Source organism: Colius striatus, chromosome 10, assembly GCF_028858725.1.
Source record: "Colius striatus isolate bColStr4 chromosome 10, bColStr4.1.hap1, whole genome shotgun sequence".
NCBI lineage: Eukaryota > Metazoa > Chordata > Aves > Coliiformes > Coliidae > Colius > Colius striatus.
Window position 1 is genome coordinate 17,635,739 of NC_084768.1, and position 23,022 is coordinate 17,658,760.

At 41.9% G+C, this 23,022-nt stretch overlaps 1 protein-coding gene across 10 annotated transcripts in view; it reads right to left on the reverse strand.

Moving 5' to 3' along the window:
* The window catches only part of NTMT2 (N-terminal Xaa-Pro-Lys N-methyltransferase 2), a 57,922-nt gene that overhangs the window by 14,116 nt on the left and 20,784 nt on the right, over positions 1–23,022 (reverse strand). For 3 of the 10 annotated variants that reach the window (XM_062003667.1, XM_062003666.1, XM_062003662.1), the window contains 5 exons: positions 20,432–20,607; positions 15,042–15,291; positions 8,938–9,040; positions 3,107–3,237; positions 1,221–1,901 (listed from right to left, as the gene is read on the reverse strand). In XM_062003667.1, the coding sequence (XP_061859651.1) occupies positions 1,789–1,901; positions 3,107–3,237; positions 8,938–9,040; positions 15,042–15,291; positions 20,432–20,607 (773 nt within the window). In that variant the 3' untranslated portion in view covers positions 1,221–1,788. Of the gene's footprint in view, positions 1–125; positions 549–1,220; positions 1,902–3,106; positions 3,238–5,919; positions 6,699–8,937; positions 11,579–15,041; positions 15,292–20,431; positions 20,608–23,022 lie in introns of those variants that run through there. The other 7 variants (XR_009819364.1, XR_009819365.1, XM_062003663.1 and 4 more) reach the window with 6 other exon arrangements.

Genomic DNA, 23,022 nt, shown 5'->3' on the forward strand with positions numbered 1-23,022 from the left:
GCAGCCATTGTGCTTACAGGAACATGGAGGCCACATGTGCCTCTGGATCTGATGCGAGGAACTCAAGGGTGGGGTAAAAGCAGACATGGAAAAAACCATCTGTGAGCTGGCTCAAAGCTCAGAGTTGGCCTTGGATTTGCATTTCCCTGGCTGGACACAGATTTCTACCTCTCCTATGCAACTTTGTTTGTCTTAGGGACAAACCGCATCGCTGCCATCACGAAACAGCCAGCCTGCGCTTTATACAGCTGCATCCCAGTTAGCCAGCTAAGGCTCCAGGGTGATGTAATTGCCTCAGTGGAAATAGGAGCTGAAGAATGTGATGTGACGAATTTTCCCGGACCACCAAATAAATTAAAAAGTAGGCTCTCCGCCCAGAAAGGTTACTCTCCCAAATAAACATGTCCCAGCCTCCCCTCCTCACACACACTTACCTTCTTGCACACCAGGAAGCTAAGTTCCTCACAGAGTCCATTACAGACCCAGAATGAAGAGATTCTTCCAGCCAGTTGGCACCTCCCATACAGTAATTGCTTTGGTATGGGCATCTGAGAACAAGACAGAACTGTATATACTAGAAATATTCTCTTTGCATAAACTTCTCAGTAGACTTACTTTTGTCTTGTTGCCAGGAAATGTATTTGGGGCCTCTTGCTAACTTCACATTTCTTTGATTAGAGGGGCATAGGCAGTTTGTTCTGAAGTTACAGGGAAAACAACAAGAGGAACTGAGAAACTGGAAACCCCCCTCTAAGCAGATCAGCTCTGCAACAGGACGTGAGACCATACTTCACCATCCTTCTTGTGACAGCCACACTTCTAAGGCTTGGAAAGGAATGAGAGGAACCCATCTTTTAAGCATGGTTCTCCAGAACAGGGAATGTCATCGTTGATAACCTTACAACCTGAGATCATTTGAGCAACACATTTGAGCTCCAGGGTGAGAGAGGCCATTCCACAATCAACAACAAGCAATTGGAAAAATCAGGGATCAGTCATAACTGGTTGGTTGGGTGAGGAAGGAATTTAAGAAGGCAAGAATACAGTCAAACTGGAGTGCAGCCAGGAACCGTGAGTTAACAACTTTCCTCTGCCAAAGCACACCACTAGCTCTGCAGTGACAGTGAACTGCCATGGCCTTGGCCCCACAATCTGCTCAAAAACCTGCAAGGTGGGACATGCCCATTCTGTGCTCTGTTCAGGTCATAACTACTTTGCAGCATGAGACAAGGCACTTAGCTTCTGTCAGCCCCAATTGCTCTGTGTGCACAGCTCCCTGAGTTAGTACTGCCTCCCTCCTGAGGCTCAGTAACAGTCCATTAAATGCCTGGTTTTCTTAAGAGGCAAGGTGATGCAGACAGTGCAAAGTGCTTTATTTTTTTGTCCTGCAGAAACCAGCCTCCTTCAGAGTCTCACTCATTAAGACAGCAGCAGCTGTTGTTATCCAAGCTCCTTTGATGGAAGGGGTAAGTGGGGAGATCGCCAAAGGGAGGATTAGCTGATGGATGTCTTGAGCTGCAAGGGTGTCTCATATGGATTTGTGCAGGATTTTCACCTCAGCTGTCCTGGCTGGAATTCCTGTTCTACCATACCAAGACACTCTCCTTGTAGGCCCTGCTCTGCCTCTAGCAGCAGTGAGTCCCTGGCTGAGGGCTGGTTGCTAGTTGTCATTCTCAGCTTTGCTGTGAAGGAAAGGTACACAATATCCCAAAGGAAAACTAACGCCAGCCAGTGAAAAACTTGTTGTACCCACAGTGAAGTAGCAACTTTGTCTGGGACAGGATGGATTCAGATGGGATTCCCAACTTGGCTACTCAGTGATGCAATGCTCCAGGCCGCTGTTTTTCCTTCTACAGCAGGGATTACCACATGCTTCTCTCTGCACTGCACCCTTTTGAAACCTATGAATGAAAGTGCTGTAAGCTACTTTGTGCTTTTAGGCCTTACTTTAAATAAAGACATTTAGATCCTAGACTGTGATAGCCATCAGGTTTCTCATTATTACCCAGACAAAAGACCCTGGTTTTCTCCTATCCATGACTCTGCCTCTTTACTTGTCACCTTTGTCTTGATCTTTGATATCTGCTACTGCACTTCTATGGATACATCAGACTATTTATGTGCATTGGTTGTTATGGGACAGAAAAGAAGGACAATCTGCAAAGTTAGGTCCACTTCTACATTCTCTAGTTATGTTGGAATTTTCAAAGAATATCTTTCTAACCTTCATGGTGCAGTGGAGCCTTAAAGAGTGTTAACTACAGAAAGCCATTTTCCAAATGGGGTGTTTAAGGATGAAAATACTCCAGCCTGTCAAGTCTCCTACTTTGTATGTCAAACATTCCTCTCCTTTCCCACCATCACCTTTGCAACTCATACATGCCCAGCATGAGGACACAGCTTCTTTGTGGCTCGTGGTCCCAGGTGTGAGATGCTAGCCCGTACACTCTTTTCTGGCAAGCAGGGCACAAAGCTGGGGGGGAGCGAAGCACTCTGTTGCTCTCCGTGTGCTGCCAGCTGCCCTAGCCCTTCTTTATCACACAGGATTGCAAACACATCCATGGGTGGGAGTCCACTCATCACAGGACTCGGTGGAGCAGGGTATAAGACTGCTTGTAATGTTATTATTCAGAGGTTCCCTTGGGTTGTTTTAGCTGAAACTCAAGTTGCTTGTTTTCCAGCAGAGGATCGGTTACAAAAACAACACCAAGCAGAAAGGCTTTTTTTGAGGGCTCTGTTTACCATGTTAATTTCAGAGAAAGTTATTTGGGAGAAGGGAGGAAGTAGTTAAATCCTTGTTTACCATGCTGAAAACCCAAATCCCTTGAGTTTACACAAATAAGAGAGAAAATGGCTCAGTGCTATGAGCACATGGCTATGACTAAGGAGAGCTGAGCTTGTTCCCTCCTGTAAGGCATACAAGTTTCTAAGGATCGTCTTCCCTCAAGGTGAGATTCAGCTCATTTAACATTATATGGTCCCAGCTGAAGACCACATCACTAATCAGCTGAGAGAAACAGGATATTCCTAATATATAACTAATAACTGAGAAGGTGGTAACAAAAAGTCCACTGGATCCTAAATCCTTTCTGTTCAGTACATGCACCTGTCCTGGCTGTTGCGTGGCTGGTCTGGATCACCACAATGATGTGCTCAGACAGCTTTTGTAAGCTGGTATTTCTCTCCTTGCTGTAAACAATGAAGTCTGTTCGGGGAGACAGGACAATGTTGCCTGTGCTGCAAGAGACCAGAAAAAGGAATAATTAGTTATTCATCTCAGCTACCTTAGGGCAACAGCAGGATTTGCTCTGCCCCTTTAATCATAATTACTGCATGCTGCAAACTGAAGGCGCTATCAGACATCAGCTTAGGCAGCTACAAGATCAAGGAGAACAGAATGAGAGGGACTGAATCCTACTTGAGCAGTAGAATTACTTCAGTGTAGAGTGAGAAAGTACTCACTTACTCAGGCTCCCTCTGCCTTGGCATCTAGACAGCTAGGGATGTTATGGAGCCTAATTACAGTTAGATAGTAGAGAGGGTCTACAGACCCCATCCAAATAGAAGCCTCTTCAATGGCTTATGTTTTACCTTTGGTAAGTCGTCAGGGCTGCTTCTCTCACCAAGTCAGGGCAGCCCAAATATGGTTCCTCTGGGAACTTTAATGTTTTACTGAATCACTTAGTTTCTCTTGATGACTGCTGCTTCAGAGTCTCAGTTGCTGGATCCCAGTGGGGATTTTGTTGATGGGGGTTTATTGACTTCTTGTTACCTTGAAGTTACTGCAGTGGCGAGAGTCACAGGTAACTCCTGGAGTCTGTTTATTTTATTGGTTGGACTTTTAAGAGTTTACCAATGGTACCTTGATTTTTAGGAGAAGCCACTTGTTTATTTAGTAATGCACTCATGTACTGATCCATAAATAAAACTGATGTGTTATTTAATAAGACCCAAGAGAGGGTCAGCCTCTGTCTCGGGGAAGTACAGGCCAAACATCAGGGCAATTTTGTATTTCACTGAGTTTTTAGAAGTCTCCATGCCTATACCTTCTGAAAGGAAAATGCTGAAAGGTCCAAGATGGAGACATTTCTGACAACCTTGGCTTTGGTCCTCAGCAGAGGCTTTCAGAATTGTAAGATGTTTACAGCTGGGGCTGCAGATCCAAGTTCTGCATCTGTGGGAGAAAGAACAGACTTGAACGCACTGAAGATTGGTCTCACAGTGAGGTCCATGGATTTCTATACACTTTAGCTGCAATTCATGTCATCTCACTCAAACATCTAAGAATGACTTGTCTAAACCTAAGACAGTCCTGTAGGCTTCTTGTACAACTGAATATATGGGATAATCCTAGTGAGAGGGAAGAAGCTTTCTGTGAGGCGCTGATCTTTCCTAAGTGACAATCATGGGAAGTCTGGACAATTACCTTAACCTCAGGCAAGTCCAAATTAGATGTCCAAATTAAGTGAGAAGCATTTCATGCCTGGTGGGCCCTGTGATTGCATGCAATCATAGAGAAGAGAGTCACAAAGTCATTAAGACATTTTAGCTTATCCTGTGTACCATATGATAGAATTCTCAGATGACCAAGAGTCTTAAGATACAAGCAATGTTAATTCAAAGAGGCTAGGGCAGATCTGAGTGGCTTTTACATATGAGACATGCCAGGTGTCACCCGAGGGATCCTGCCATGGAGTCCTGGGATGGAGCCAGGTTGAGCAGATGACATCCAATGCTGATTCAGCCTTGGCACACAGTGCTGGGCCATTTCTTTGTGTGGCTGGGGATCCAGATTACATAGCAGCCCCTGATCCACTGCAGCAGGTGTTGCACAGGGTGAAAAGCTGGCATGGGACACTTATTCCAAGGGTCACAGGTCACATTGGCCAATACAAACTTCATGTATTCCACATGTATGTATATACACGTGTACAGGTGTTAACTGTGTGAGTACACACAGACAAATCTCACAAAGAAAGAATTTGAAGCTAGATCTGGGATGTTTTAACTTTCTGGAGTTAATGACACCGTATGCTTGTTGTTCTGTTATTGGAGGAGTTTGAGAGGATCATCACGCTGGAGGATTGTCCCAGCATCAGTGGCAGCAGGAAGTGAAGCTGCTCCCGGCTGTGTAAGGCTGCTTGTGAACATAGAAGGCTGCTCAGGAACTGCTGTGTAGTGCTTCATAGAGGCTTGGCAGCACTTATGGCATGTGTGCCACTGTTTGCCAATCTTTGCTAAAGATCTGGAGGAGAATCTCTGAATTAGGATTTTACATTCACTGGGCATTGTCAGAGGTCAGGGAAAGGAGAACAACTAGGTGTAATGTACCTACAAATCAGCTCAAGTCACTGTGAAGCAGTACAGTTCAATGGAGCTTTCAGAAGGACTTTGCTGTTGCTTGGATCAGTACAATATCTGTCTACAATGGGATGAATGCACAGCCCTGCTACAAGTGTCTCCTGCATGGGATGGTTTTTCTCTGCTGACTGCAAAGAGCCTCAACATTAGCTTAGATGAGACACCTATATTTAGGTTTCTCAAATCAAGTGAGATTATTTGGACCTAAGATGCCTACATTACCTTGAGGGGTGTTCAAAGAAATACTGATGCTAAACTTTGATTGAACTAGTAGTCCCTCTAGATGCCTACATCAACTGACAGGCATTTAAATGCTTTCAAATCTAGTCTCCTAGATAATTCTGCACATGTAGTCTTGTGTGAAGCTGAGGTTCCTACAAGCCATATCTTCAGAGATTTAGAGGCATCCAAAGGCACCAATAGATATTTGCTAAGTACTGTGCACTTACAGGACTTCTGCATCTTCAAATACCTCTAAAAGCCTTAGTCTCAAGAGGCTGAAAATACTATGACAGGTTGGAATTCAACATTTTCGGAAGAGACGGAGTGAAGAGAGACTTTCCACCAATTTTCTGTCTTTATTTATGCTGCAGGCATATAGCAGGTTGTTCTTCCAATGCTTTCAAAGGAACAGAAGCTGTTTATATTCATGAGCACAATGTTCAGCCTGAGATCACTCTTTGCAGGACATATCAGTTTGGCCTAATAAGTAGGCTAAGCTCAACCACGCTGTTTCAATCTGCTCCAAGCACAATCAGAGTAAGTTTGTGTCTGCGTGTAAAACACACCATAGTTCCTGTAGTGGCCTAGTTTGTGGAGGTGTTAATCACTCACAGCTACCACTTAGGTAAAGCTGTAATGCAGCCCAGATCACCCTCCTGTGCCTCAGTTTCCTTATCCCAAACACAATGGTAACATATGCTTAAGGTCAAGGGATGTAGAGTGTCATACAGATATTGTTATTTATGGTGATAATGAGAACATGAGCTTGGTTTGGTTCAAAGGTCTGGGAGTGCCTACTTGACATCAATTGAAAGAGATGGGTATTAACTTGTATGTTTGAAATACAGCGTGTTGTTATTGCTCTCAGATAAACAGAATTACGTCCTCTTAAAATCAAAGGTAATCTGTTTTATTTCAGTGAGATGTGGTGATGTCCAAGGAGAACAAATCATTTTTGGCAAGTGGAGGAGGGATTTTCTTGGCAAGTTGGAAGAAGCATCAAAGGAAGGGAAGAGGAATGGGATGCAACACAACTGGTTTTAATCACACATAACAGTGAAGTTCCTCTGGACAGGACTACTATCTGATATGCCACTGTAAACGCTCTGGGGAGCCTGGATTAAGAGAATGGAAAAAACAAGTGAATGGCCTAAAGGTACTCAGGGCACTGGGAATGACTGGCAAAGTTTTTGTCAGCTGGCTTTATGCAGTGATATATTGCACCCAGTAGTGTAGTATACTGGTACCATGATTTTGATTTCTAATGGGTGTTTGGTTATCCAAGTCCATGCTCTTTTCTGGTTTTGACAGTTGCAGCTTCTCAGATCACACTGTACTTCAGTTTGACAAGGACAATGAAGATGCCAAATTGGTTATAACAAGGATGCACTTTCTTTCCCCATGTACAGCAACCAGGGAGAGAGGAGACTCTCTTAGTTAAGCGAGTTCAGCTCTGAGGTGATCTGAATTGCTCTGGAGGTGCCTGTTTCTTCTTGCCTGTCAAAGAGCCTAAGGTGGCTGCTCCCTAGAGCAGGCACACAGCAAGCTGCCTGAATGGATGGGATATGTCTGGAGAAAAAGAGTTCGGGCAAGTACTACTTGCCAGGACTGTTTCTCTGGAAATGCCTGTTTCCTCTGGAAATTACTGACTTGTTTTATTAATTTGGGGGTAGACAATGTAGTTATTTTATTAGTATATTCTGTAGGAAACTAATGTTTCACTTCAACTATTATAATCCTATTTCATGTACTTTATTATCATCTCTCACCATACATCAGTTTAGACTTGATTATATAAACATCCAAACAAGAAAGTCAAACTAAAAACATTCTATATGCTCATTTTGGTATTTCTGAAACAAAATATTTTAGAACATCCATTTAGTGACACATTTTGAAATGACGGTGCTCACTTCCAATTAGGAATGAAAGGACATTTGTAATATCTGAGTTGCTTTCAGAACACAAACAGCTTGAGCTTCAATGGTTGCTGGAGTTGCCTAGTTGTGTTCGCTGTTAGACTGCTGTAGTACTCGCTTCCTTACAGGGAAGGGTTTGGGTTGCAGTAGCATTTGGGAGCTCTAGTCAGAGCTTGAAGATCTCTTTAGCAAGGAACCTCACATTCAATAAAAAGGATAATACTTGGTGTTCAGTCACAGAGAATAGAAGCCCCGGACCTGATAAGGGTAAACTGGTAAACCAAGTATTACAAGAGCTTTGATGGTGATGTGGCTCAATTGGGCTTTACTGCACTTTGGCTAAACACTTTGGTGTTTACTTGAGTAGTGGTTGCCTGGGAGAAGCATCTGATTGATGGACTAATGGGTATTTCACTAATTACCTGTCAGTGATAAATGAAGGCTTGATCTTGAAGGACCCTGAATATTCTGTGAACCTTGCCTAAGCCAGGGTCTTGATCTCAGATTAAATTTCTGGTAATGTTGAGATCAAGAACAGGTCTTAAATGAGTACTAAATAAATGGGACTCAAACTCCCACTACAATCTGGTGAGCTAAAGACTTCTTCAAATGCATAGTTTAAGTAACCTGAAAGTTGAGGCAGAGCAAATGAGTTGATTAACCAGTCTTTGAATACCAAATAGCAACTGATACAAACATGATTTCTAAGCAATATCTCCTGTTTGAAATTTGTGATTAATTATTATTATTATTATACACTATGGTAAAGTCCAGAGAAATCTGAACTTTTAAGCCAAGAATGGCCCTTACCTAAATTAATGAACATTTAAGGGTAGCCTACACTGATTGACTGGAAGTTCTTGAACTAAAATACACATTGGAAAATGAGGAATCCAAAATATTTTTCAGTCTGCAGCAATCTCATGCATTTAAGCCCCTGCGGGCTTGTGTTTCTTTACTCTTGAGGTTCATTATGTCACCAGAAAAGCTTTAATATTTTACTGTGGAAGCAATGTAGCCATGAAACATTAATTTCCAGGAATGTGGGAACCATGAAATATCGTTTTTTCTACTAAATTAAGATTTTACTTGTCTCTGTTCTCACATAGTTGAGGGAACCAATTTTCATTACACATCTTTGTATATGTACTCTGGAAATTCAAATAGGAAAGGTTTACAAAAGAAGATAAGACGAAAGAACATTTCAACCGTGAAAAACCTATTTCACTAGTAACAATACTGGTCACTTATACTCTACCTTTCATCCTAAACCACTTTACATTCTATATCCATCTCAGAACAACGTCTCTCATTCATGAACTGCACCCACTCTGGTGTGTAAGTTAACAGCTGATATAGTCTGACCTGTGAGACGTGGCAGCTGTTTAGGTTTGTGTAAAATTGTTTACTTCCCTATTTCCGCAATTTCTCTCACCATTGTAGTGACCAACACCATTCAGATGTGCCTGGCACAGACACCATTGTACTAGGATCTCCAGTAGTCCCCAAGTATTCTGCACCACGGCAGACGACTCTGGCTGGAAGAAAAAACGGTGAAGGACACATTAACTTGTAATCCATGTAAAGGCCTTCTAAATATTCTCCTGTTATTGCTAACCAATGTTATTAACTATAGGTCTGATGCTTCTTTCATGTAAAACAAATTACTGGGTTTCCTTTAGATATCTGCACATACTCCAAAGATCACGTCAGCTTTTAACAGCCTCAGCAGAATGAAAGCATTGACATGGCTTAATGGGAATTCGAAGTATTTCGTTCCATGGACAATCCCAGAATGCAGGTGCTCCCCTAAGGTTTTTAACAATATTCTCTACTAAATTTACCTCCATTAACAGTTGATTCAAATGGAAAACTTAGCCAAAACATTCCAGAAGCATCTGTGTCATGGGAACCATAGGTTTCAAGGTTATATGACATGCCAGAATATTCACCAAATCGCCAGGGTTGTTTTCCTTAACACTACGATTAGTGATGGCACATTAAGAGAACAATTACTGGGTAAAATTTGATGGCAGGAAGCCCTCTGCCATAAACTGGAAATTCTCGACATATACAACCATATTGCTAGAGTAGATGAGTTATGCAATTAAAATAAAAACTAGAGATTTGTTATCAAAGGATGGCAAAGTGTACTAAAACCTGAGAAGTTCCCTGATATTGTTATTTTCAGGCTTCTATCTGAGTTAATTTAACATAGATGACAGTATTTGACACAGATAATTGTCACTACAGTCACATGGAGGATGTTTTATAGAACCTCTTTCCATCAGAACACAGAGGTTTGTCATAATACAGCTCTTTAAGAATCTGATAAGTTTTGCGAGAATTGCAGTTCAGGAGGCTAAAACATGATAAAAATTCAGACAAAGTCAGGATAATCCATTTTGATGCTTTCATTCATTTCTAAAATTCTGAACAAGCCATATTTAATTGAATTTTCACTACACTGAATATTTTAAATAAATTATTTTTAAAGTCCAGTTAAAAAGAAACCTTTAATTTTGTCTGAATTTAATAAAACAAACAATTAACTTGGAAAAGTCTGTGGTTGTTGTGCTTTTCCTTCATAAAGAATTTCAAAATTCTCCCTTCTTGTCCTCATCCAGAATGAAGCAGAATTTCAAATTCTCCAAACAAACATCCATCCTCCCACAGCACTTTCTGTGCCCTTATGAACAGGACAAGCAGCTTAATGTGTCATTTCTGTGAGCATTAAGGAGATGGTATGTGTGTTAGTATTTTCAAATCCAGGCTTATACAGCTGCTGTTTGAATATAAATCATAGATGCTTTTGGGTTACACCAACACCCTCTGCAGTTTAGTACAGTTGTTAATTAATACAATACTGTATTAGTTCTTCTTACAGTCTTACTATTAACACCCCATGAAATCCCATTAGCTCCGCATATGGTGCCAGACTAGTTCTGAATGTGGGAAAGAAAGACATTTACAGTGGTATGAATAATAAACAGAAGCTTTCAAGTGGTTTCCACTGTGAACATTTTGAAAAAATATTTTCCAGAATGTAGTATGTGGGGCAAACTTTTCATAAAATTTCAATGCAAACATGCATGTATTTGTCATTTAGATTTTCCCCTGGAGTTTGAAAACCCTTAGGCACCACTATTGTTCTATGGCAAAAACATCAGAAGGATACAGTCCTTCCTAAAAATGGAAAATTAACCAGGTTGTCTTATTTTCCAAACTGACACAAATGCAAAAAAAGAGAAATGAATTGCATAGCTAATGCCAACAAATGGATAAAACTTTCCTTACATTTTTGGTTTAAATACTCTAAAGTACAGATAGTGCTGACAGTCAAAATCTGGCTTAGTTTTTCCAGAAGCTATTTGAATTTCCTGCTTCAGTGATCTGACAGATTTGTCTTAAATTCCAAGAAGACTTAAGCACCATAGTAAAAACCAGGCTTATTTGTTAACACCTCATACAGAACACTCCAAAATGTATTAGCCACTACGGAAGCTTCAGACTTAATTATTTTCTAGTACTTGAATTTTGTCTGGTATTGACTCCTTAATGAAAGAAAGATCTAAAAATGAGCTGTTAGAAAGGCTTTTTAAAATGGAGAAGCAGGATTTAGAAGCAGACTATTCCCTGGAGAAGCTGGCTCAATTTTAATTCTCTCCTGATCCTTTTGGAGTTGCTGCCCTAGAGTTGTAGTAGCAGCAGTGCATTGCTAGGAGGATTCTAGTAGAGGCTTTTCTCCTTCCGAGTACTGAAGTTCATCCATAGTCCAGTCTCTGCAGTCTCACCATGCAATCAGGAATGGCCAGGGCCCTTCTGCATGGCTAGTGTCCAGACAGGGACACACTGCTCAGGGAATCCCTCCTGCCTCTCCTCTCGTAGGATGGTGAGTCCACTCATTTCAATGAGGCTGTGGAGGATGTTCAGGTCTCGGATCACACTACTATCCAGACAATCCAGGATACAGCCTTCCCTGGCTACATTGTCCTTGAGAATGATAACACCATTATCCTTCAAGCCATTCTGGCACCGGATGAGAAACTCCAGGAGATCTTTGTCTGTCAGATATCCTACAGATGAAAAGATGGAAAATAAATCACTATTAACCATTCTAACAGACTCCTCCTGTATGTAACGGAATGGTGTCTTGATTTGAGTCTCCATACTCTGTTTATTGCAGGAGAAGTTTCAGTCCTACCAGATTTAATTAGAAAATCTTGGTCAAATCAAAAAAATCAACAGTTACAAACTCTAATCAATATTTAGGATCCATATCAGTAGTAGCACCAGATGTGGACAGAAGTCAATGGGAATAGTGGAGAAAATACTGGGTGCTGAAGGGTTCTTTAATCTAGTGGTTAAAGTCATAATAAGAATCAGTGGCAGAAAGCTGAAGCCAAACAAATTCATATTGGAAATAAGTGACAACTGTTTTAACAGTGTGAGTAATTACCCATTGGAAACTACCAACAGAAGTGGATTTTACCACCTCTTGAAGTCCTCCAATCAAGCGTGGTTGAATTTCTCAAGATATGTTTTAATGGAACACAAACTATTGGCTCAGTACAAGGGTAAAGGAATTAAGGTAACAGCTTGTGACATAGAGTAGGTCAAACTAGAGACTCTAACAGTCCCCCCTGTCTTTTAATGCTAGAAATCTCTATAACTTTGTATAACATCCTGTACCCATCAAAAGAGTTCTGGAGCAAAGATCCAGTGAGGAATGTCAGACCCTCCAAAATGCCAAATAAACTCTTTATATTACCCCATACTTGTTGTGATTTTTCTTTATAGCATCGTATTTAAAAATAGTACTTTTTTTCAATATGATATGGAGACTGTGTTTTTTATCCTTCCTTCTCAAAGATCAACACTTCTGTTATATTGATATCAGTAGTGCAGGGCTCAGAGAAGTGCAAAATGAGAACTCTTCATACATGAAAAAATCTAAACGGAGTTAACAAGGAAGAGTGGTCAGAAATGGAATGAAAACCTTGAAAAAACAATTGTTTGTATTTTCTAGTCAAAATATTTAGTTTTCCTGATGGAAGATTTAAACTTTTATAAATTGAAGTTGTCATTTCGAAACCACATTTTGAAGTGGCACATCAGGTTTCTTTAGCCATCCCTTGAAGAAAAAGAAAAAAATCCCCAGAGCCTAAATCTGAATATCTTTCAAGTTGAAGGAAAATGGTAATTTCTATATGAAATATAAACTTGCATTCTGTTTTTTCATAAAGTAACAGCCAGGGCTCATACAAAAGACAAATCAAGATTGCATTGGCAAGATTCACTGAAGCTTCTGAACATCTAATTTGGAATGTGATGTTCTCTTAACTTAGCTTTTAGCTTAGTTTCCTAAGAAAATGAGATCTTCACGGTGTTGCTCTCTACCAGACAGTCATGCCCTCACTCCACTAAAAGGCATTGAGTTTATCAGCATATTTCAGACAAATTCAACATGAGGGTAGTAGTTTGATACTTAACGTATCTATGCTAAAGAAAATGCGTATGCTCCCTTTGTTAGCAGCCACATAGCTGATCCGCACAGTCTCCGACAGGTCTGAGCTCATTCACTCTCATTTTGACTCAGATTTGCTCAAAAGATGAAGCAGGAGCTACATTTACTGGTGGTTCAAGAAAAGCAAGAATACTGAGGAAAATGATACTGCTCTGAAGCATTTTGCTCGGACAGCTATAAAGAACCCATTTTTTACTTTTTCAGACTATGTGTAGAGGACAAATAAGTTTTCCTGAATAAAACCATTTTCTGTGCTAATCTCTCTACTTCTATTTTTCTTTTTTTCCCAAGCAAGAAACTATCTCCAGGATTTTGGTGCACAGGAGTTGTTCAGACCTCCTCTTGTGCTTTAGGATAGTCAACTGAAACTGTACTGTGGACATTTAGGTTCATATATTAGGAGAAAACCTTCTTTCTGGAAGTGAAGTTAGGAACTACAGTACGTTTTCTGGGGGAAAAAAAAAATCTCTTTTTTTGGTGAGAAACATAGCCTACATTTTCTGATCATCAGTCTGCTGCTCTTAAAGCTGCAGGACAGTCGCTAAGATACCTCCCCAAGAAGCAACAGATACTTCGTATATGAGAAAGTACTGTGGGGCATAGCTAAGTGGACCTGTTTGGTAAGCACTGGTGCATGTATAAGACATGGCCTATGTCCTGGTTTAGCCAGGAGCAGCTTTTGGCTTGGTAACAGGGGGAGCGGGTTGCAGTGAAGACCCTCCCCCGGCTCCTAGGTTCAGACCCACCTCCGGCCCGGCTGGGCCAATCTGGCGCCTCTGCGATCACTATTTAGGGGACGGGAATTTGAAATGCGAGTCGGGAGGTGGAGAGTGATACAAGATGGAGGTCACCACACGGACCCTTCAGCCAGAGAGGGAGGAAGGAACGAGAAGCAGTAGACCGGAGACCCTTCTGCAAGCCGTGGCGAGAATACAAGCTGTGCCCCTGAAACCTATGGAGATTCGTGGCAAGACTGAGAGCCACCAACAGCTCCGTGTGGGTGAGCCCGGACGGGCGGGGGACTGTGTGGGGAGACGGCCATGGCCCAGGCCGTGTTGGAGAGCCTGTGTGCCACAGAGCAGCCCCACACGAGAGGCAGAGAAGAGCTGCAGCCTTTGGAATAAGTGGGCATCGGAGCAGCCCGTGCAAGTCTGCCATGCTTGTGAGTTACCCCACGGACTTGCAGGGAGGACTGGTGTGGAGTTCACCCGTCCTGAGGAGGGACAAACGTCCTGAGGAGGGACAAACGGCAGAAGCTCTCGGAAACCGACTGACTGAACCCCCCACTGCCTGCCCCCCCGAACCGTTCAGGGGGGGGCAAGGTAAAAACACCGGGATCAGGGCTCTGAACCCGGGAAGAGGGGAGGGGTGGCAAGAAGGTGTTCTTAAAAAGGCTGGTTGGACTCTCCATTGATGTATTACTCTGGGTTGTTTCATTTTGGTTATGTTTTGGTTGATTTTGCATTAAATTATTTTCTGTTTTCTTCCCCAAAACCGAGTAGCCTGGTCTGTTTTGTCCTGAACCTTAAGCGGCAATTAAGCCCTCCCTGCCCTCGAGCAATCCTCAGCCTCTTCGGTACTCGAGGCTAATCGTGGCCTTTGTTCCCTGATGGGCCTAAACCACGACAGCCTAGTTTATAGGTATTTGTGACTTCACTATGGTTTTTTTTTCAGATTGTTTTCTGAAATACTCTCAAGTCCAGATAATCACGATTTAAAAATCCCAGCTCACAGTGAGGCCAATTCCATGTGTCTTTCTGCAGCAGTGGCAAGCAAGAAGGAGGATTCCTGCTACAGAAAATCCATATATAAGTCCTAGTCCTCAACTGCACCTTAGGATGCAGGCTATGCTCTGAGAACATGCACCATCCTCCAGTACATGGCCTGAAATGAACCCCACAAGATTTGTATCCCCTGTGCATGTGGCTTGGGACAACTCTCAGGTGTCTTCTTGCAAGTTTTAGGAAGCAGTTCTCTGAGATGCTGGGCTGGATGAATCATGCTGAACTAACCTGAAACCCACTGAATCCAGATGACATCATATCTTTGTGGGGCTGGAGTGAATTCCTGGAGGCTTTTGCAATAATACATCTCTACTCTGTCCTCCTTGCCCTGCAGGTAGTTTGGGACCTCAGCCAGGAAATTCTCCATCATATCCACCAGTTCCACGCTCTTGAAAACCGGTAACAGGACATGCTTGCTGATACGACCTATCCCAGAGCCACAGTCCAGGGCGCGGTTGGTGCCAGCTTTCCCCACTCCCTGTGGGATGCAAGAAAATAATTTGAAATCTAAAAAATACCACCTGAAAGATCATAGCAGCCTTGTTACCCACTGTGGTTTCCAGTCCATCAAGCCTAGTGGCTTGTGTCTTTGTACTGGGCTGTTGCAAGACTGCTAAGAACCTGGGATGGTATCAATACAGCTTTGGGTATCTATGTATGAGCCAAGCTGGCCTGCTGTGTTCCCAGGCTGCTGTTGATGGGACTCCTCGTTGCAGCCACACATTTATTGCTGCACAGTAAGTTTTTGCTTGGTAAAGGAAGTGACATAATCTTTCACATAATCTTTCATAATCTTTCTTGGAAGATCCACTGCTCCTTAGGAAGTCCTTGGAACTTTATCTGTCAACTATCTATACTTCACAGCCAACTATGGGGCTAAGTGAGCCTTACTCTGAGTCCTGTAAGAATTTAACAAAAAAGCAAGCACATAACAAATACTGCATGCAAGAAGTAACTCGTGCAGCACAGAACTCCCAAGGTGCCTGTGGACTCTGCAGATACATAGCATCCTTGGGATCCGAGTGCAGTTTCCAAAACAAGCTGTGTTTGAACGAAGACCTTAGAGTTGAAGGCAACTTATGACAACTCAAAAAGTTTGGACTGGAGCATATACAGAATTTCTTTTATAAGCATAGATACAAGAAAGGTGATTGAGTAACTTTTGCTTAACTGTTCTTTTTTTCTTCATAAATATCATCTCTGGACAGAGATCAGACATGACAAAATGCTGCACAAAGGCTATGTCTATGAGAAAATAATGAGTCACTGTAAGAGGAGCTTTATAATGAAAGCTGTATTTCACCCCTAAAGCTTCCATTCTAGCTATAAAGAGGCTCTTAAGAGTCTGCTGCTGTTCTGTAAAACAGAAATTTTAAGTCTGTACATGCACTGACTGTGGGATTGTAGTTCCCTTGGCCAAAGTTATCTGTTAAACAAATATATTCAAAGCAAATGTAAACACCTTTTCTCTGTCCCCTTGAAGTGAAAGCTATAGGTTGAAGTCCCTGTTGAAACTTCACTACTCCTAAAGGAAATAGTCTTGCTCTTCTTGCTCATAGGGAGACTTCCTCTGTAATGACCAAGTATAAATCATTTAACTCATCAGTTTTTTGGCCTTGCTTCAGTGGGTAATTCAGTAGATTATTAAGGTCAAGGGGCAGTACTGTCAATGGCATGACTATGAATAGCCCGTCTGAGAATCTGGTTACATAGAGTAACTGTAGAAAGAGCACGAGGACCCCAAAGTCTCTCTCCAGTGTCCAGAGCTGCTGGTCCCAATTTGTATACCTAGGAAGATTAATCTCTCAATGTGTACAGGAGTCCACAAGCCTACAACCCTACTGGACTCTGGAGACTACGTGTTTGTAGTTCACCAGAAGATGTGAGCTATTATTCATACACAGGCTGCACTTAGGAGCACGTGGCCTTTACTGAGGACCAGACTAAGGTGTAACAAGGACTTTGTGAAAGAAGGAATTGTATCTTGGGTCTTTACAAGGTGGGTTTCTGTATTGTTTGCTGGCAGATCCATACAGGCCTACACCAAAGGGATTAAGTAAAAATCTTTGAAAAGCTGGTGAGAAAACCAGGATGATCTACCAAAATAACTAACATAATTTGACAAAAAGCCATATGACCTCTTTGACGTTTGTGTTTCAGAGAACCTATAGTCACAGTACCTCACTCAAAGCAGGGAATTCATCTCCCATGATGCATCACAGCAAGGAATTCTAATGACACATCTCCATTTGACATTGAGAAGAAGGAAAAGGGAACAATCATGGGAGATGAAGCTTGATCCCACACTTCACTGAAAGGGAGCAAGAGCATCAGGCAGGCAGTTGAGAAGCTATGTGAAGCACTGTGGCTCCATTTGTGATGAAAATGTTGATATAATTCTGTGTTCAGCTAATATATTTTCAGTTTGGAAGTGCTCAGAGCTTTGACAGGGTATGAACGTTTTCTTTGGAAGGCAATCATTTTCCCAAAAGCCCAATTGAGTTGAAAACCAGACTCCTTATTTAAGAAAATTGTATAAGTGAAAATTTTAAGACAGAACAGGAACATTGACTGCTTCTCTGATTACATGCTTCTCATTACTCAGAATTACTATCATTCAAGACACATAGAGACCCAACACTTCTTCACAATTCTCCTTAGGGATAAAGAACTGTGGAAAATGTTCCTGATGCTACTTCAGATCTTGGAAGGGCAGGAAGGCAGTGTAGATATGTAAGATAAAAAAGAAATCAGAGTTCAAGAAATAGATAGAAATTGCTGTGATTTTCTTTCTAAAGTAAAAATAAATAACTAAATCTGGTTTTCAACAATATCTCTTCCATCCCCATGATCAAACAGGAGAAAAATCCCTTTCGAGAAGCTTTTCATTCAGCAAGTAACCAATCAGGCAGGTGAACTGAGGGCAAGAAAGCGAGAAAGGGTTTAAGGCAGAATGGGAGCTATAAAGTGAATCTCTGTCTCTATAATTTCCCATACCTATAGCTCACAGCCTTTCCTGATGTAATGTTTTCTTTGCTTTCTTTATTTAATTTTTCTACACATTACCTCCAGAGTAGGCACTTAAAAACACAGAGTCTATACAGACATCAAGGCTTTAACTGCCATTAATACCTAAACATGCAGCGCTACACCTCTGCTGATAACCCTTTAAGTGTGACTATACCTAAGACAGCCCATGGCTTGTCTGTACAGCATTGTTGGCTCAAGTAATGTTGCTTTTGGTTTGAGTTCTGCCCACACACACATAAAACCTCTTAACCTGAGCACAGTGGCACTTTTAACTCAGTTTGACTTGCCTGGGAAGGAGACAGGCTAAAATATAAGTCAAGTCCCTAGTCCTTTCTGTAATTCCTTCCATGTGCCCAGGCAAGATAAATTCTGCAATGGTAAAGAAAACTGTAGCTCAGTTTACAGTGGCGCTAAGAATCATGCTAAGAAATGCCATACATGAAGGTATGCAACATCAGTCATGTAAGGGAAATGTCACTGTGTGGCATTTCCACACCAGCCAAACTAACTCAAGACGGGTAATTTGAGTGGAACTGGGCAACTGTTTTTTAAGGAGTGCTAGTTCTGCCAGCAAATAAAGTTTTGGAAGAATAAAACTCACTCTGAAACTGATATTTCAAATCTAGAGAATAGTTATAGCCAAAAAATATGGGAAAGAATGTTGAAAATGTCAAGATACTGCATTTTCACGACTTTCAAGGAAAAAAACAAACTTGTCAACTTTTCATTTCTAAACAGGATTTTTCATTTTGGAACTGACTTGAACTCCTGAAAACAAATGGAAAAGCTTTTCAGAGGGTAAAATGGTAATTAAAAAAAAAGTGAAATGAGTTCAGTTGAGCTGAAACTAATTTTCCTATTCTCTGATTTTGTTAAACTTCTCTTTAAAAAAGAAAGTCTAGTTCATATTAGGGTGAAGGAAATTGCTTTTTTCTATCCTGATCACCTGATTGGAAAAAATATTCTTCTTAGAGCCATAAACTTGAGAAGACTCAACTCAATTTAGCTTTACAACAAAGTCACTACTACAGAAAGCCAGTAAATACCTGTGCGTGGTTGAGTGGGATTCAAAGTGCAGTAGCAAGAGTGGAAAATAAGCCATAAGTAACATATCCAATTGACTGTATCTCAACATAGGACAGGCTTTAACAAACTGAATCAGAATTAGCAAAATGTGCAGATTTCTTTATCTTCATTTTTCTTTTCTTCCTTGTTTGATCTTGGCCATTCAGAGTATCCTTTCTATCCCTGGCTAATAATAGGAGTAGGAGCTGGGCTCTGGTGTATTTTTTATCTGTCATCACACCTGATGCATTGGGTATGATTTCTCTTTGGCATGTGAAACCCTGCTATAGACTACTTTCCTTTTCAGGTCTTGGAGATGAGAAAGCCTAACAGTGTGATATAAACCTGCCATTCATGAAAACTTTCCACAAATGTCCTTAAAACAATATGTTTGTGAAATTTAAGGAATATGCCTTGGCTCTAGGCTTCTAAGCTGCAATTTGGGTTTTTTTCTGAAACTGCTGTTTTACAAACAGGTTCCGCTGCCTTGCTGGACTTCCTTTGTTTTTTCTCTTATTTTGTGTTTGTAGAAAGCCTGATACAATGAGGCTTTGAAATGTTGTGAAGCCTTTTTGCGTTAGCAATAATACAAACCATGGTCAATTCAAAAAATGTAGCTATTCATTTGTGTTTTGCTGCCTTGTTGCCCCCAAAGCCTCCCCCTATCAGGTGCCATGAACTTTGCAATCAGTTGTCTTCACACCCATTTCCATCCCAATGTTTGTGGATTCTTTAGCAAGGAATACTGCTGTTGAGCTAATTTATTGGGCTTTTCCCCTGGGAAGAGGGAAGGGCTATCAAAAACCCAAAGACACAGTTAGGCATCAACAGGATTTTCAGAAACCTAAGTGCCAAAATGATATTGCTATTGTAAAGTGCTTTTAAAATCCTACTTGGCATCTCTTTGCATCTCAAGTCAAAGCAGACCTTTGAAGATGTTTACAGACCTTTAGAAATCATCCTGCAAAGGTCTCCAGTGACACTGAAATGTTCAAGAAAGAAAAATTCCTGAGGGGTAGCTTATTCTACATAGTCCTAGTGTTCAGAGATGGGGGCGGGGGGCAAGGGCTGGGTTTTGTTGCAGCTTTCTCAGAAGTATCTATAAATAGGTAAAACTGAAACTTGACATTTAGTCTCAGCTACTGTTCCAAATGGACTGCAGGAATTTGCACAGACAAATCTCCCATTGAAGTCAGTAAAGATTTTATCATGAAAGTTCCCAGTCCTGCGCTGAGAATTAACCTCCTACCCAAACACAGCTATAGGCACTCCTTGCACAATCCTCTTTGCAGCTTTGGAACGTAAGAAAAGGATGCAAAACAGGTAAATAACGATATAAGGCCAGGCAAAATGTGTACTCATGATGATGCATGACCTGGCAGAAGACATTACTATATATTATGACCTGTAACTATCAAATATGACATATGGTGCCATTTAAAATACATGTGACTGGGCACAGTGCATGTCATTTATGACACATCACCACTGTTTCTTGCAGAAGATGGGATTAAATGACTCACCCCAACAAACTTCCTGAGAAACTCCCTGGAGGATTCAATGTCTGTGTTGGAGAGCTCAATGTAGTCTCCCATCATGCCCTCTTCTGTGGCTGGCACCTCCCGGTAGAAGTGTTTGGCCCTGGCGTAGAACTGCATCTCCCCATTGATAACTTGACTTGTCAAAGCGTAAAGTTTCACTGCAAGCAGATAAATCACTATTTTATTGTTAATGACAGATACTTCTGGAGGCATGATGACAAAGATCTAGAAACCTAAGTCGAGCCTTCAAATCACCAAATCTCTGTTTCTAAAGCAAAAGTGGAAGGAAAGGTACTGGGATTTAATCCTGCGAGACCTTGAAGGGATACAGCCTCCTTTGGGCAAATCCAACGTCTTGCAGGCTCAGACATCATTTTTGTCATCGCATGATGGTTTTGTGTCGGTGAAAAATCATTTCGAGTTTGCAGTGAATATGCATGCCAGAGAGAGCAAGGGGTTTGGTTTGCTCCCAGCAAAGCTGTGGGCCGCATTTATCGCTGTGCTATGCAATCATTTCCGCTCTCACAAACCTAAGTGTCCTGCGCTTTTCCATATATGCTTTCTAGCCATTGACAGCTGCAGAGAGAGTGCCCCAAGAAGAGAGCAGATGAATGAGGCGCTCGCTCTGGTTTATTTTTAGTGATACTGTACAGTCTTGCTGCTCTGCAAGTAAGCTGAACCGTGCAGCAGATGGAAGCCTCAGACCTAAATCACTGTACGGCAGGGGGATGGGACAATTTAGGAGAGACAGTCCTAAATTTTCATCTGTCAAAGATCAAAGAGCAAGATAATCAGTGGGTGATATACTGGAAAGTTGTGTGCCAGAGGCTTGGATGTTTCTTTTCATTGATTGGCTATTTTGCTTGTGAAGTACAGCAGTCATAACTTTAAAGCTGTTTTATTAAAACCTGTAAGCTTTGCTATATAAAGGGCTATTTTTCCCTATTCTCTAGAAAACTGAGGTCTCTCCTCTGCATCCTGGATATTTCTATACTTGATGTGCATTGGCATATCAAAAGCAAGTATGTTTTGCAGCTCAAAAGTTCAGACTGAGGCAGGTGATAAACAGTTTGCTTGGAAACCAGCACCTGGGACTGTCCTATGCTCAAGTGTCCAGGCATTCTCCTGTGTGCATGACAGACCTTCCAACACAAAAACACAATCACAAGCCTGTCTGTGAAAACTAAGTGATAAGGAGGGATGGAGTCACCCTGGGAACAAGTTTTTCAAGTACCACCTTACAGTGTGAGATGAGATTCCCAGCATGCTCAAGGAACTGGAAAGGATCCAGCAGCAAACACCTTTTGGGTTAATAAGAACAGAAAGGGAGAGGTTCCTGACAGCTGCACACACACGCAGAGCAGGGAGCAGTGCTTTGTTACTGCATCTTTAAACTTCCACAGGAGCACTGCCTGTCGCTGTTGGGAAGGGTCTGAATAGGCCAGGCCTTGCTTATGCTGGCTGAGGAACAGGAATTATGCCCTCCACACAGAGGATGAGAGCTAGGCCAGAAGCCCTGAATATAAGCCTGGAATGTATTTATTGAGGGCAAGCAAGCTCAGCAGGGAATGATAAGTGTGTGCCTGCCCATCCTCAGCAGGAGAATGACATTTTGGAGGCAAATGAGGGGGGGACAAAGGAAGTAGGAAGGGGAATAATTACCACCAAGGACCACTCGAAACAGAATAGTGCTATTGGGTTACACATAAGCAGCATGCCCAGCGTATCCTTCATCCAACAAAAGCAGCATTACAGCCCCTCTTGTCATCACCTGCTTAAGTCAACTGCTGAACGGATACTATTAAAGCTTTAATCCATTACACATTTATGTTATGCCTGAGAAATTTATACCACAATAAGCACTGAGCCCAGCAAGGGTCAAACCAGGAAGTTTTACACACTCCACTGATTATATTCACATATTCAGAAGAAACCATTCAGCTGAAGAAATTAATACAAAAGGGGCAGCAGCCAATCCTCGTAACAACTTGGCCAGGCTGGCTCCCAGAGCCTAGGAAAGCGACTCCATCAGTGCATCAGTGGCTTCTGGTAAACTATCTCCCTCTGGAGTGGCACCATCTTGTTTTCTGTGTCTCTTTTTTCCTCAGTTTCAGCTGCCAGCCTGTCTGGTGAGCAGAACTGAATGCCTGCATGTTGTCTTTGCAATATCTTCCATATAAAAGTACAATGACAATCTGTAGGGCTTGTTTAATGGACCTATCAAGGGACAGTGATTTATCCTGGTTTGCTAGATTGAAGGCATTTATAGGCTGACTGCACACTAGGAGAGGGTGTTGCAGGCAGCTGGCAGCATGAGTAACAAACATTCAGCGTCCTTCTACTCAGAATGAGCCTGACCTGAGGCAACACGTGGGCACGATATGCTGTTCAGGATATCAGATCTGTAGTGTGCACTCAGGTTTCTCACTCAGAACCAGTATCAGGCTTGCAGAATGCCTCCTGGGACTTGCATGCACGCACCAGCTGACTGTGGCTCCTCCCCGGCCAGCTGGGCCCCTTAAGGCCTGCCTTACGTGCTGGCATCTGAAACCAGCTCTGGGCTTAGCAACCAT